Raw genomic sequence first — 16,164 nt, 5'->3', positions numbered from 1 at the left:
TGTGAGCCGCCATACAGAAGAGAACCTATTCTCCTTGGTGATTTGTCATGCTTAGAAGAACAGTTGCAAGACCTGCCTACACTGATCCGCCGTGCTGAGAAAACTGCTGCCGAGCTTTCGATCAGTGAACAGAGGGTGAAGAGCATTGAGGACCGAGAAATGCACGTGGGAGCAATCAAAGTGTGCAAAACGGTATGCCTATCGTGCAGGCAGGATCACTGCTTCGGTCATGAGAAATGTATCCTTCAGCAGTGTGAATTAACTATCAATAAGTTTACCAAAAAATATGCTATCCAGAGCAACACACTTTTTCCACTCCAGCCACAGCGCGGGGATTACAGCACGAGGCTGCTGCAATCGCAAGCTACGCCGAGGAAACGAGAAAGAACCACACAGACTTCACTCATCAAAAGAGTGGAGTTTATTGAAGTGTGGAGTACCCGTACATGGCAGCTAGTCAAGACAGTTGTCTCATGCAACGTCTCATACTGCTCATACGTGCTGTGCAATCAGCATTGTGGAAGTGAAATGTCCCTATTCACTCTGTGACTGTACGATACCAGAAGCAGTGAAAGACCGCAACTACTGCTTGGAAGAAATGGATGGCAGCCTGCGTTTAAAGCGACAGCACTCTTATTTTTTTTTTCAAGTGCAAACGGAGATGGCAGTGTGTGGCGTTCAATACCGTGATTTTGTTTTACGGACTCCGTTGTCAGAGTTCACGGAAAGGGTGCGAAGAGACGACGAATATTTTTCCAGATCTTGTGCTAGCAGCATTAGGTTTTTTTTTTTCTGATGCAATCCTGCCAGAACGCTTCAAACAACACTTCTCAAACAGGATCACAAGAAAGCCAACAGGCGACGGCAACATATTCTGCTACTGCCAAGGTCCAGAGGCAGGGAAGATGCATGCATGTGATGGCCCACAGTGCAACTATTGTTGTTTCATTACAGTTGCTTGCGTATTAAGCGAGCCCCAAAGGGAACAAAATGGTTCTGCCAAGTCTGTTACGCAGGCAAGAATAATGGCTCGCAGTGAACTGTTTGCCTTGTTTCTGTATCATGTATTATCAATAAACATAGCATATACTTCATGTACGGCCTCATGTAACATATCATTGCAGCCAAAAATGCCCAAACAAGAATGGTACCACTTGCCTCTCTTTTGTACATCTCCTCCTGGTCAAAAGCACTCTTAAATTCCGCTAGTTAATTCACATTAGTTCATAACAAAGATCAACAAAAACACTGCACTGCAGGTAATGATATATGTGCATGCAGCAAACATTTATCAGAATAGATTCGTAATTACTAGGTCAGCTTGTTCCACGCTTTGATTTATAGTTATTTTGTGGAGCTCGCAGTTCTCTTAAGCATGTAGCTCGCTTTCCTCGGTTCTCTAATGCAGTTTTTATAACATATTAAAAAACAACAAGACAAAGGAACCAATTTCACCTTTTTAAAATCGGTTCACATGTACATAGAGAAGCAGTGATTATACTTCAAAAGCACGGCATACAGTAGTCACAAAACATTAGACATTTGTCGCGTTTAGAGTTTTTGAAGACAGCCATTTTCAACCCTTGTTTATTATTAACTTCAGCCCACTTTTATTAAGTAAATAAATGGGTACACATTTACACAAAGAGAAGCACTAATGAGACTTCAAAGAACGCATGCAATAGTCACGAAAGAGTAGACGTTTGTCTGATTAAGAGCGCTATGAAGACGACTATTTTCAGTACATAATGGACAAAAAATGTAATTATATGAACATACCACTGTGCTCATTATGAGCTGCAACGGCAACGCACCAGAAGTGAAAACAGCTTTGTTCACAAAGCAGTGCAAGCCAAGTGGGGCTGGAAACGTGCATTCTGTGATTGTTGAAAAGAAGAAGTACCTGAAATGTTAAGACGGTTTGGTACTTTATATGAAGGCACACTTAATTTCAATAAGGGAAGAACATCAGCTGTGTTCACAAGCACACAGCAGGGCTTCATCAGCAAGGCATTGTCAATAGCTACATGATTAAAGATAGGCACTCGAAGAGCACGAACCACATCATTATTGCAGACAAAGGCTATAAAGGAAAGGAAGCTGACTGTCCGCGACTTCATAAGTTCATGTGTTATGCTTGCTGGTTTGCAGGTCCCATGTCTGGGCAGATGTTTGTGAGGGCACAGCACACCAACACAATTTTATCCAGTGGAGATAATCTGTGTCCCGGCCTGCATGCGACAAAATCAATTGGCTGTGCAGCCTTCATGTTGGTGTACTTATTCCGCACCAGACCAATCACCCGTTCTAAATAGATTCGTACATTGGCAAGCCGTCTAGTCATTTTCATTTCTAAAGAAGTAGGCTACCTTTTGCCTTTAGGGAAGGCAGGAGTGTGCAGTTTAACGCAGTAGAGCCCTAAAGTATCGGCTATAACAATACACCTGTCTACAAGGACAACATAACCTTTTGTTAAATTATCCAAAATGCCACAGTTTTCAGTGATGTATTTGTCATCTTTCCTGACCGCCCCCCCCCCCCCCCACCAGCCTTTTGAAATGTACGATATGACTCGTGGGCAAATTCCGCTGAGATACTTTTACGTATTGCTGCCCTTGTACTTGGACCACGTCTAGCTCCTTGCCTCAAGGGGTGATGGCCTTTCAATTCTGATTTCAAAACAGTCTATTATCTGCCACCTTTGACCAAGAGATTCGAAGAATGCCTGTGGCATCGTGTTTTGAATCTCCTGTCTCGAAGGCCATCTAATTTACGATTTCAAATGCCAACAGGCTGCGTGCAGCCATTTGTCAAAAATTCTGTTCGCTTTCGCGTCTGAAATAGAGAAACGCTATGCAAGGTCTTCCACGGGAAAACTGCACTTAAAGGGAAGCTGAAGAGTCTGTCGAATTCAATAAGACGCTCATATACGGATGCGGGAACCTTATAAACCATGAAGGTAAAATTTCGGTGGGGATTTTTCACTTAGGAGCGACGCAATCGTCGGTTAAAATTGCGCTGTAGCTCCGCCCCCCGTCGAGCGCCGCGCGCTGCTGCTGACGCTGACGATGCGAGCGGAGACCGGAAACGACGGCGTAGTGACGTCAACACTGGTGTTCCGCTCCTTCGCAGCCTCCGCGACCGTGGCTGACCGGGCTTATTTTTGCGTGCGTGCCGTCCTAATCTGCTTCGCTCGACCCTACATTCCTTTATTTGTGTGTATATAGAAGTGGCAGTTGACGTGCGCAGCATCAATTGAACTTGTAGGCCGATCATGCCGGCGTTCTGTGCAGCCTACGCTTGCACGAACACCAGCGGCCGCGACGATGTTCCGATGTTCCATTAGTTCCTGCAAGACAAGAAGCTTTCAGCTAAGTTGTAGGCTGCTGTGAAGCGAAACAACTTCAATCGCCCAAGAACAAGTGTCGTGCTCTAACCACTTCCGTGACGATTACTACCGGAGTTTATCAATAATGCGTGCTTTGGGTTTTCCTAAAAAATATAGTTAGCACGCTGAACGGAAGGTGCATGTTTATCGCCCACCCTTGACGGAGGTTTCATCACCAAGCGCCGTGAATTTTCTATTCGCACGTGTGTTGTGAAACAGCCTGCATGCTGCTACCATAACGCAGTGCAAGCGTAAAGTTTGCATGTGTTGGAAAGCCTGCTCACGCCAAGACGCTGCACTCCCCCTTCTCTCGCACACATAAGAAACCGACCATCTCACGTAGCCGACGGAATTCGCCAGTTACGAGTAGCGTGCGGATGGCGCCCTGATGAAGGTTCTATACTACACGTGCTACAACAGCCGGTAAACTTTTCCCGCGTTTAAACCGTCTTTGTAGATTGCCGACAGCTTTTGGGCAGCGCGCAAGTGCTGAAGATCGCATCACCGCTTACGTTCTACGAGGAGGCATGCAGGAACATAACACTACAGTTCTTTGCCCCGGAAACGTACTCACTGGCACGCTGAATGCAGCTTAGCAAAAAACATACTCGTCAAAGAACATTTCCAACACAAGGAGATGCTAACACTTCGCCTTCTTTCGCGTGGAAAGCAGTGCTTGCACCAGGATTTTTTGCTTCTTGGAGAGGCCGGCTCTTCGTAATCGGCTCGTACATGTAGTATGTACAAGTACGTACGTACGTGTAGTATGTACAAGTATAAACCCCTTACAAGTGATCTTGCACGCGACAGCGACAGCGCTACGAGCGAGGCGATGGCTGTCGCGTTCACTCGTCGTCTGCAAGCCGAACTCCACGCGAGCGACGGCTTTGAGCCATGACTTCCCGGAATGAGGGCACCAATATACGCACCGAAACTAGCGTGACGCATGCTTTATCAATTTAAGTTGATGTATTTTACTGAAGAAGGAGCATAAAATATTTCTGAAGGTCTTGCACTAGGTTCTCATTCTTGCACGTGTAAAATTCAATAGTTTGCACGTTCCGTGCGACAAACAGCAGTGTTTGAGTTATGTACATCCAGTTTCGGCTTCGCACAATTGGCTATTCGCTCATAGCATTTCCGGGCGACGAGCGACGAGTTCTAGATTTCTAGAAACGAGCGATCGAGCGACAACACCGAGCGATTTGTTCAAGCGACGGCCCGTTTTGTCGCTCGGAGCCGTCGCCCGTCACCGTCGCGCGCAAAATCGCTCTCGTAGAGTTTGGAATTAACGCCGAACTCCTCAGAGAAACGCAAGCTCTCGAAATTTTCCACGACCGTCTGAGCAAAACAGCACCAAACTACCTTGCACCGTGCTTCGTGTGTAGCGGCAGCAGTCGGTCCGGACGAACACAATTGTTGACGTCACGAGGCGCCCGACCAATCACAGGCGGAAACGAGGCGCGCGAGCTGGGCGTGTCTGCTGCTGCACTTTTCGTCGAAATAAAATATGTTTGCGCTTTCTTTCACTCAATTTCAATGCGATATTCGAATTCAGAGGGTTCAAAACCACGGCGTACTGCTCTTCACTCATTTTTTCTGGAAAACCTTTCAGCTTCCCTTTAATCGAATCTGTATCGCGAATGCTGGTACCCAAGCTCAGTCGAGCACGTACGTTCTGCTTAGTTTTGTTGCTTAGATTGATTGCCATCTGCTTAGTTCTGTTCCCACTGGAGGCAAAGCTTCGTCCTCCATCAAATGGTGAGAGTGACGCTGACAGTGATAACTTGGTTAGGGTGAGTTTGCAGCATGACGAAACGACAATGGTTGCGCATAGCGAAGCACGCACACAGCGGGCTGCTAAATGCAAATGAAGAACATAAGTAAACCCTTTCCAAAGAAGACTCTGAAACCACTTGGTCAAGTCCCAACAAGAAGAGACTACATGCATGTAGAAATGAATTATTCAAGAAAGGCATCTCGTGCGAACCCAAGCACATCATAATGAATTATTTAACAAGACACCTCGTGCAAACCTAAGTAATAGCAAGCCTCCCTGGAACAGTACGTTTATCTAGTTTCGTAAAGAAAAACAGAAACACTTCCAAAGACATATAATTTTTGTGCCGCTAGCATACGCAGCCAGCAATGTGCCAAATTAAATGCGTGCATTCATCGTCTTTGTTCACTTTTAAAGCGTGCCAGCGCAGTGAGAGGTTTTTTTTCTCTCCCAAACTGAGTCATTCAAGCGACACGGTGTAGTCACATCTCACTTTATTGCAATTTCACCAATAGTGTCTTAGCAGACGCTTTGCGCATAACGAGACGCACAAAGAGTCAACTTATGAATGACGAGTCAGCGCGATGGCACGGTGCGGTTGAAATGACTGTTGGGATGAACCTCAAGCCACGGTGCTCTGAAGACCGCTGACGTGCTTGTGGTAGTCGATGACGACAGTCGCCCTGAAAAGTACAAATAGAAACAAAATGAAAGGCGGTTCAAACAGACGCAATAAGATTACAAGAAAAGCAGTATATATGAAATGTTTCAAGTCCTTACCTTTATGAGATTATGTGCTTTTATGCTGCACTTGGCTATTCGCTTAGCATTGTGCATTCACAGATTTTCGTTCAGGGAGAAGCAAACACGGGGGACACTTTTCCTGTCGCCTGTCAGAAGTTTAGCGATTCTATATTTTTCTTCGCATCGTGATTACTGCGGTGCGCTCGCTGTCATTATACTCGAGACTACGCGAAATTTATTTTCTTAGGGATCGATAAGCTTACGATAAGAAGTAAAAGGCTTTCATGAAACCACGGTGTAGTGATACTGAAAGGCTTCACAGCACAAGCCATGCTGGGATTTCGCTAAGTGTATTAAAAGCTTACCTTAGCGCGTTTTAGTGGAAACCGCGATGTTCACCGAGAAAAAAGGATAGAGCCCTTTCGTAAGTATATTACTATTGAAGTGATGAAAATAACAATGTTTTTATAACGGGATTCTTCGAACATCTATTCTTTCTTCTTTTATTATTCTCTTGGCTCTCGTATTCGTGGCCGAATTCAGCAGCTCTAATTTTCTAGCATCTGCGTCGATTGTTCATATTGTACTTGGCAGAATATCTGCAACCGATTCGCGAAGTCGCACATAGAATCCGCACGGACGTCCAGCTAACAGCGTTTCTTCCTTATTCGGCGAACTCACTGAAGTGAAACCAGCTCGGCTGTAATGGTTGCCAGGACCATTATTTTATAATGCAGTGAATGAACACTTAAGCTTGTTAGCGTTGAATATTCACTATTTTGCATGCAGCTAAAAAATAAGTGAATACTGTCCATGGCAGGATATCGGAACAATGTGTTTGATGCAAGTTCTTGAAAAGCTGCCGTATCCTAACAGAATACTGAGACACAACTAGCAATTATAGAATTGAGTGATAAAAAATATGCCTACATCAAACGAAGCAGAAAGGGTGCAGTTAATGAAAACTAGCGTCTGGTGTTCCGGTTGTGCTAGTTCTGGTTTTAGTAAACTACTCAATATAGAAATACTGCTATAAACCATGCTGCTGTCACCCTTGTCAAGAATTCTCATGCTTCACTCAGAGCAAGGAAATCGCCAAAAGCTATTGCTATTACAGATTTAGAGCAGTTATAATATTTTATTGCGCATAATGGCACTTCTCAGCAACGTTATAAATTGTTAACTTATTACGGACATATGCCCAGTTTTACTAAACTTAAAGTGCTACTCCTCGTTTATCGGCGCTCTGATGCAAGCCACTATTGGTCGCCGTGTTTATGCAACAATTGCCACGCCGATAATCAATTGCAAACGGCCCTTACGAAAGACAAGTTTTGTGATTACGGGGCCAGATGATCCCTCATTGCTTCGTATAATTCAGAGTAAAGATAGGAACGACCGCATTATGCAACCTATCAGTGTTTGTAGCATGCGCAAGTTAAGAAGAGCCGCCCCTCGACTTAAGAAGAACGAGTCGCTTTTCAAGAACTGTCATGGAGTGTCAACGGAGCGCAGTGACCACTTCTGTCACAGAATGGCGCTAGCATTCACTCTCTTGAGCTGAAGTGGAATGCTGAGTAGAGGGACCTTTTGTATTACGGGAGTAGACGTTTATTTCCTGTAACCACGTGCTCAAGTGGGAACAATTTGGATGTGTAGGCCCAGAGAGAGGAGGAATATAAGCCGCCCGTGCCGGCTACCGCAAAGTTAAATCTAGAAGATTTTGCAAGTTATGGCCGATGAAGTTAGATGCGGGTTCGGCGTTCAGTTTGTCAGCTTGCTCTCGTTCGCCCACTTATCATTTGAGCTAGAAACATCGATAGCTATGCACGAACTAGCGCAACATCGTTACGCCGAGTGGTGCATCACGCGAATTACTTCGTACATATCCTTTAAACTCCTTTCGTGCAGGGTAGCAAACCGGACGTGCGTCTGGTTGGCCTCCCTAGCTTATCTTCCTTCTTTTCCCTCTCCTCCTCCTCTCTGACGTGACGTTGCAGCATTACGGTTGTTTGCATCCCCAAAATGCTTGAGCCGAAATCACATTTGGTTAGATGTATAACGCCACTTACATAAGGTAGATGGTAATAATACAGGGCAGCATGCACCGCACTTTACTTGCCTGAAGTGCACCTTGCCGGTGGCTCCCGCAGGCGCCTTCCAGAGGACCTTGACGGCGGTCTTTGGTGCATTGCCCGTGTGAGTGACGCCGGAGCACTTGGTGACGGCCTTGGCTTCGGGGCTGGCCTCGAACTGTCCGATCTCCTGGTTCTTCTCGTCGAAGGCCTTCACGAAGAATCCCTTGAAGGGTGTGCCGCTAGAGGAAAGCGTCACTGCGAGCAGGCCGCAGAGCGTGAGGTGAGATGACGAGCGGCTGGCATATTATTTCGGAAGCTGTGAACCACAAGCCGGTGCCCCTTAATGGCATCAAATGAACGATTCGGGGGACCTGCCCAGGGTCATGTTCCCTCGTGCACAGTGCGCAAATATTCCTTTATGTGTCATGTTCGCAGCAGTTAGCTTTAAATCGAAATAGGCATCTGCGCTTATGCATTTATACGCACTGATGTATGGAAATGGTGCAATCATCAGGCGAGATGAGGGGGTATAATGAGGAATGGACCTCTTAAGGCCAATCGACATGGAGCAATTCTCCGGCGAAAAACGACGGCCGCCCGGAGGCCGGCGGCCAAAACGTAGCTGATCGCCGCCGACCAAGCCGGGCGTTATGTTGTCAGCGGGGGGCCAGCCGTACGCCGGAAGCCCCGAACGCAGACGGGCAGTGTGGACCAATCAAGGCTCGACTGCACCCGACTTTCGCCCGCAAATTATGCAAATACTTAGCGCCAACTGAGGTTACACCTGAAAAAATGAGTTGATTTATATGCGTGCGAGCACGCTGATTAACACATTGTAACGCGCGACACAGCAGAGGAAACTACGTGGAAATAAGAAGTAAGCTTTTGACACCTCTAATTAGGACATATTAGGAGGCCGCGTAAATTGTTTTTCGTTATTTGCCACAGAAATAGTGTGGAGGAGGGCAGGGGTCGAAGAAATAGGTTATTTACATCCTTATATGTAGAGCGATTCTATGCGGTAGAGCGATAGTTGCGCTGCCCAGGGGACTAAGATAAACAGACAGGAAGAGACGAGGCAAATGGGAAACGCTGCTTCTAGTTTCTTTTCTTTTGTATTATAACACGTAGAGCTGCTTTGTAGAATATATACAAAGCAGCTTCTATGAAATATAAGCTAGCCTCCTTAAGAAAGCATTTAAAAAGGCATTAAATGGAAATATGAAGTCGAAGTAGGTCAACAGATTATTCGTGTTGAAGTCCATCATCGTTTTCTGCATGCCACTATACGTACAAGTTTGTCGTGTAGAAAATTGTCGCCGAAAGTCCCGCTATTGCTCCTTGATCAAACAGTCCCCGTCACAACGGATGAACTGACGTGACCTCTCTCTGACCCCACCTGACCGCTCTCTATGTGAATCTCCCAGTGCTCACGTCGTACGAGAGCTACCATAGTCCGCACGAGGTGGTGGCACTCCAATTTTTCCTTTTCGTTATTTTCTCGCTTACAAAACCACTCTTATCAGTACGGATGATGAACTTGTTGTTATAGAAGCCTGAACTTTCAACTCTAGCTCGATTTATTATTTTTCCGTGGTGTCTCTTCGAGCCTCTATCATTCACCTCACGCCCTAAGCAATGAGAAAGCAGAAAATGCGAGCCCACCGGCGACGACATCTCCAGCCTTGAAGTCCCTCTTGTCCTGAACCAACTTGAAAGGCGTCGCGGGTCCGGCCACTTCGCCAACCGCGTCCTTGTGTTCCGGAATCATGGTGGCGCACGCCGACTCGGGAGCACCGTCCGGGTGAGCCCAGCAGGCAGCGACGAGGGCGACCAGGAGAACAGCTTGCCTGACGAACGCCATGTCTACCGATGCTTTTCTGCAAAGAAGGCCAAGTCAAACGGGTAGGAAAGATTAGCACAGCCATCGGTATCGCTGGAAGGTCGCGTCAGAAATAATGTCTCGCGTAATACATGCCCAACTAAGAGGAACGGAGAAAATACCTAAGGTTAACTTTATTTGTGTATCTTATTTATCTATTTATTTATGTCGTTTGATATTTGAAAGAAAATTAAATTATATGGGCTCTGTTAGGCCCCACGCCATATCTGGTACTCATCCAGAGATGGCGTTAACGTCGTAGATGGTGCGATTAGTTATTTTCTAACAGCACTATGATAAACTTCGCCACACACCACGACGTACTTAGAAACTGGAAATACACCCATCAGAACTTTTATTAAAAAGACCTGATGAGATTTGTTTCTATATCGCACGCTTGATGCCGTTCATCTCAAGGCTAAAGCCAGAGGCATGCTCCTCGTGACGTGTTCTGTACTGGGTTATTTCTTTTTTTTCGGTCATGTTCATATTTATTTTATCTGATACCACAACACAGTTAGTCACTTTTCAAACTTTTTGTTTTGTTTTGTTTTCTCCAGACCTCTGCGGTGAGAACGTTTCGTGCGCCTAATAACGTGTAGCTTATTGAGAAAAAATGTTACCCCCTTGAAGCATCTTTCTGAGAAGTTCCTGCGCAGCTCAAAGCTAGTCATGTGGGGGACACTTGGTAATGCGTAGACAGAGCTGCACACGGCACTCACTAAGATAGACTACAAAAAAAAATAACTGCAAAAAAAATCGCAGTTTGGCCGAAGCTTTATAAAGAAAATATGAGGGCCCTTCTACGAGTCATTTCTAAGATAGCAAACAGGGGTTTTTTTTGCACTGTCTTCGCATTTCTCTACTTGTTAGCCTTCCAACACTCGAAACAGAATGTTCTCAATTGCTACAGAAGGTGGCGAGATCCGGGCACTCTCCAAGACACGTGGGACGGGGCGGTCGTCATTTCTTTTCCAAAAGTAGCGCGTCGTCTCAGGGGATTTCGTCTGCCCTTTTTTGTTCCGTATTCGTCATACTGATGGAGCCGTAATCGAAGCGTAGCACCTCCCGCCTCCCCAGCTCACGGCTAGGGCAGGAGAACCGCAATTAGAAACGCAGCGGGCCTCCCAGAGATGAAAAAAATTACGCAAGTTCATATGGCACCTGGTCTTGGCGGCTTAATTTCTGCCAGGGAATTACCCAAGGCGAAGAAGCAGACGGCGACTGCGCTCTCCAGGCATAAATAAGAAATAATAAGAAATGTTCAACAGCATATGAAGGAAATACATCACCAATATAAATACTAGGCCCCGTTGCTTTACAATTAAGAGCTTTTTTTTCTGACGACTCCACTTCTGAATTCTTGACAAATGAGATGTCGGAACAATGCGCACACTTCCCGTAGCTGCTTAAACAGTACGCGAAGCTGGAACAGGGATGACATGCAGTGCTATTTTGTAATCTCGCATTTAAAACGGCGTCTGAAGTACTGTTCTATTATCAACTTTTGTGTGCTTGTTCCCGTGCCTTCCAGCTAACTAACGCAATGCCTCATTCTCTGCCAGTCTGAATCAAAGCTAAAATATTTTGTCATTCAGGGCAATAAAACTACGGACAAACAGAAGCACTGAAAATATTTTTCGTGAAATACCGAATTTATGCGACACTTATATAAAAAATTCAAAAGAACATGGTTGTCTTTCTCTCTCTCTCCTATACAGTCATGTAAACAGTCATGTAAACTTCTATATATATATATATATATATATCTTTCAGCTCGTGTCGTGCGCTGAAATGACGCCATTATGTTGTGCAAGAAAAAAATTTCCATGAGCTGGTTTATTCATTGTGAACCCAAAACTAATTTCTCATTTTTAATGACTCATATTCCACATTTCGGTTCCACTGTTTGAAACGCTCTTACACCAACATACTTATTATCGTTGTTTTCACTGATGCAAAGCATGCTTTAAATTCTTTTTGCTGCAAGAAGTGGAAAGACGTGCAGGTGAGTGATCATGAGCTGATTGATTTATCCACAGACTTTAACATGCTCAAGTAATACCAGGGCTACGAAAGATGCCTCAGTGGAGGCTCCACTGATCTTCCATCGCATCCGCGTAGGAGAAATATTTTGCGATAGAAAGAAGATTCCAACACCTAGCAGCCCGAAGCTAAGCAGAGATTCCTTTCTACAAGCTTACCCGCAATGTTACGGAACAATCTGAAACAGTTCTTGAACTGCTAGATCAAGAAGAGGATCTTCCTAAAGTACTCAACGAAGTTTTTCTCCTATATTTATTCTAGAACTCAATCACAAGCTGCTCATTATCATTGAACTTTATTGCTACAATATGTCTCACATACTATTCGGCCCTCGTGACATAATAAACTAATCGATAATAATAAACAACTCGCATCTTCTGCTAAAATCGTTCAAAAAATTCTAAAGGGGCTGAACCATACCAATTCTAGTGCAACTGCCATCTTGTCGCTTCTCTTTCAACAGTCATTGTCAACAAGTGTGATGCCGCAAGGATGGAAGGCAGGCAAAATTGTTCCACTATGAAAAAGTGGTAAAAAATAACTTTGGACAGCAGCAATTCTTTATCGCACGCCAAAATAACGAACGTTCCTACATTTCCCTTTTACCGAAAGGCCACTACCACGGTTGCGATGCCAATTCGCGACTGCGCGCTTGCCCGCCGGCCTAGTCTGGCGGCTGTGGCATTGCGTTGCTAAGCTGGAGGTCGCAGGTTCGATCCCGGCTGAGGCGGCCTCATTTCCATAGAGGTGAAAGGAGAAAACACTCTTGTACTTAGATTTAGGGGCACGTTCGGGAACCCCACGTGGTCAGAATTAATCCGGAGTTTGCAACTACGGCGCGCCTCATAATGCTTTTTTAGCACGTAAAGCCCTGGAATGTATATATAATTCAATTTTAAACTGCATGCTCGGCAGCTAGGCACCATAGCCACTAAGCCGCCCACGAAGGTGATGGTCATGAGCGAGGGACTTTATAATAACATTAATGGTAAAGCGGTGACGCACTCTTCAACAACACAAGACATCACGGCTTACGTTCACTCGCCGCGTATGCACCCAAATATTTCGCGCATTTCTGTACAAGCGCAAGCGCGCATGACTACAGCATGGGAAAGAGAATTGATTATTTTTGTGCTGGTAGATCAAGTCAATTCACAGAACCATAACAGACCCGCATTACAATGCTGACTATGTTGGAGGGCGTAGGGTGAATTCGCGACCAGGGCAAGAAAATTTAGACGGGCACGAAAACCGAAATGCCTGATGTGCAGAGCACCCTTTCGTACAACCTCGCAGACCATGCTCTGACTGCGTGTCAATGAACCAAGGATCTCGGCGAGCGTTATCTCTCGATGTGGTCGCCAACGACAAAGCGCGTTCGAAGAAACTGGTCATTAAAAATTCTGAAATCAGTCGGGGTATATTTTACAGTACCCGAAAAATACGGGGCTCTGGCTCAGCTGCACGTGTGTTCTTTCGTCGCTGCAGCTCCCAATGCCTCTTTCGTCATGCTCTCTTTGATATCGCCACGATACAGCAGCGTCCTTCAGCTTCACGCGCATCGGCGGCACCGCGTTCTCAGCCTAAAGAGCTCCTAGGTGAGGCCTCTTACAGTGAGATGTAAGATTAGGTCTACAGAAGGAAACAGCAACCATAAAAGAGCTTAATCGCATCACAATCATCTGCACCTGAAGTCAGGTAAAAACGAGTAAACGAAACAGCTACTAGGCGGACATAGAAGAAGCAGAAAAAGAAAAACTGCTAGTCTCGGGATTAATGCCAAGCGCCGATGGTGACCCAGATACGGCACACTTCGCTCGCTCTGCCGGGCCTCTACGCGAGCCTTAATGGCGGCGCATCGGTAGGCAGTTCATAGCGCATAGGTATCCTTGGAATAGGTGCATACGTGAACGATAGCAGCATAACCTGCCCCTTGCTCTCTACACTGTCGAATACTAGAATAACTTGCAGTGGTTCATTTAAGCCTGCATTTTGTGTCGTGCACTGCTTTGTGGCGCTCTAACGATTCCCCGCCGATGTATTAGATTTTGCAGCTTTGTGCTGAGGAGCTCAGAATACTATACAATATTTTGTAACTTTCAATGTAATGGTCTCATTCGCACAGCCATTAATTCAGGAAATGCTACAATGCAATAACCGGAAGCACTAGAACCCCCATTAACAAAGATACAGAGTAACACCTTCCGTTGGGCGCCTTCAGAATGAAATCAACTCGAACTAGTCATTAATGATAGTTTCTTCTTAGCGTTCTGATAGTGCTTTGCGTAAATGCTAACCACGCTTCTGTGACACTCCTTTAATTTCGCTAACAGTCATGAAAGCAAGGTCACATGCGGCTTTATATTCTCTGAACGTCTAATCTGTAAAGTACTAAGTATTGAAAACCCACTAAAGAAAAAGGCCGTACTGCACAAAAACAACAGCACACACTGAGGAACGACGTTTGCACTACGCTGTGCCGATCTAGTGAGTCCTGTCAGTTTTGTTCTGGTTTGTCAGAAGTGCCTGGTGCACTACAATATAAACAAATGAACACAGCCTAATTATGTGCTGTACTCGTTTTCTCTCCAAGCAATCACAATTGACTTTCGACCGTGGTTTGAGGATGACCAGAAAACCCAAGCCATGTGTCTTGGCAGAATTAAATAAAAACGGAAGTCAGTAGCGCAACTTCGCTTTGTGTAGGAATTATCTTACCATTTGTCAGGGTCAATCTCATTGGTAATTGAAACTGGCTTGCGTATTCAAGTATACGTAACTGCGTTCCGAGAATCAAGATAGTGCTTGACATTCTGTGACAACTGTGCCCCACTCGGAAAGCAGTAAATGGGATCTACAAACCCCTCAAACGACAAAGGAACAAAGCCCAATTTTTCATGTCTTCCGGCCTTCCATCGAGTGCCTGGCTGATTTATTCTACATGGCAGTATAGCCTTCTACGGAAAATATATAAAAGTCAGAAGCAAATGGCGTTTTTAAACCACCGTATTTTTTCCGGCCGGCCTTCCATTTTTTCATAGTGTTTTTATTTTCATTCTGGTAGCTTAGACCACAGCGCGATTCATACGTTCAGGGCCGCTATCGCCAGGGAAACGAACCTCGATCGGTAACTTGGGCTCAAGGGCGACCAAGAACCCCCAACGAAGCAACCTGAAGCGGTCGCTCGACCAACACGACGACGAGCTTCACTCGTGCTATTGGATTCACATTGTCAGCAACAGCTGACACGCTTTCCGCACATGTCAAACGGGGAGAAGAACCGGTGTATGGAACAAGAAACAAAACAAAAAACATAGCATGGCATTCTCGACTATGCTTTTCTATTTCTGCTCGGACGACGTGTTCGCCATTCAATTGCACCGCCAGGAATATCGTGCCAGGGGTCAATAGCGCACAGAGCCTTGCCGCGGATGTCTCCCCAGAGATCCTCACTTCCGAGCAGCCGGTTTGTGGATTCGCCGAATAATGTATCTTAGAAGCTCGGCAACGACTTTGAGTTCCCCCTGGTGATTCTTCTGCAGCATGCCGCGCGGAATCCCCTTCGAAAGGTGCCAGACATAGCAAGAAAGCGAAGATTGCAACAGAGAAGGTGACCGGCGTTAAAGAGCTCTCTCGGGAAAAGAGCGGGAGGCCTTCCTCCTAACAGTGCTAACGCGAACTGAGAAACAATGGAAGCCCACACTTCCCCGCCGTGTTTCTACGGGGGGCTGCAGCCAAGCGAATCCGTGTCGCACATGTCACTTCGCACATACCTTTTTTTTTCTCCGGTGTGTCCACACGAGCGCAAGCAGACGAAGCGAAAGTGCTCTGGATGTCGCAAAACGCTTTCTTCACGTTCTCTCACACGACCACTCGCTTTTTTATAGGGCCGGTAGTCGCCATCTGGCGGGAACCTTACGTCGACCACCAGCTCGGTGCAGTTACAAGTAAAACCAGAAAGTCGGGAGGAAAGCAAGAGTCAATCGAAAGCGGTGATTTGAGCGTGCCTGGAAAGAGCGCCCACTGCGAGGGGGAGGGTGAAAAAAAAACGCAGCGGAAAGCCGTGGCGACATTGACGGCGTTCTTCGCCTCGCATCATCCCGCAGATTAAGGAGGAGAGGGTGGCACGGCGTGCAAGACCGCGCGGGGCGTCGGCGTTCGCGAGGGCGTCGAATACGAGCGCAGTGGAAGAAACAACACCAAGAAGGAGCCCGCCACGTGCGCCGAGGAATAACAAAGAGGCGAG

At 46.0% G+C, this 16,164-nt stretch overlaps 1 protein-coding gene across 1 annotated transcript; it reads right to left on the bottom strand.

Moving 5' to 3' along the window:
* Positions 1 to 5,645: 5,645 nt before the first annotated feature.
* LOC126529990 (defense protein l(2)34Fc-like) lies at positions 5,646 to 15,773 on the bottom strand. The gene is made up of 4 exons (XM_055070167.2): positions 15,693 to 15,773; positions 9,656 to 9,872; positions 8,035 to 8,245; positions 5,646 to 5,851 (listed from the first exon to the last, which is right to left on the bottom strand). Exons 2-4 carry the CDS (start codon positions 9,852 to 9,854, stop codon positions 5,791 to 5,793), a joined length of 471 nt encoding a protein of 156 aa, XP_054926142.1. The 5' UTR covers positions 9,855 to 9,872; positions 15,693 to 15,773; the 3' UTR covers positions 5,646 to 5,790.
* Positions 15,774 to 16,164: the final 391 nt, after the last annotated feature.

This window comes from Dermacentor andersoni, chromosome 5 (genome assembly GCF_023375885.2).
Source record: "Dermacentor andersoni chromosome 5, qqDerAnde1_hic_scaffold, whole genome shotgun sequence".
Classification (NCBI taxonomy): Eukaryota; Metazoa; Arthropoda; class Arachnida; order Ixodida; family Ixodidae; genus Dermacentor; species Dermacentor andersoni.
This window is presented reverse-complemented; position numbering and strand designations above follow the sequence as displayed.

Bases quoted from the DNA above. Each gene is read 5' to 3' on its own strand.
- LOC126529990 (XM_055070167.2), bottom strand. From the start codon at position 9,854: ATGGCGTTCGTCAGGCAAGCTGTTCTCCTGGTCGCCCTCGTCGCTGCC. The intron at 8,246-9,655 runs GTGGGCTCGCAT...GCCTGCTCGCAG, and splicing joins GGCTGGAGATGTCGTCGCCG to TGACGCTTTCCTCTAGCGGC. The intron at 5,852-8,034 runs GCAAGTAAAGTG...TGTACTTTTCAG, and splicing joins ACCGGCAAGGTGCACTTCAG to GGCGACTGTCGTCATCGACT.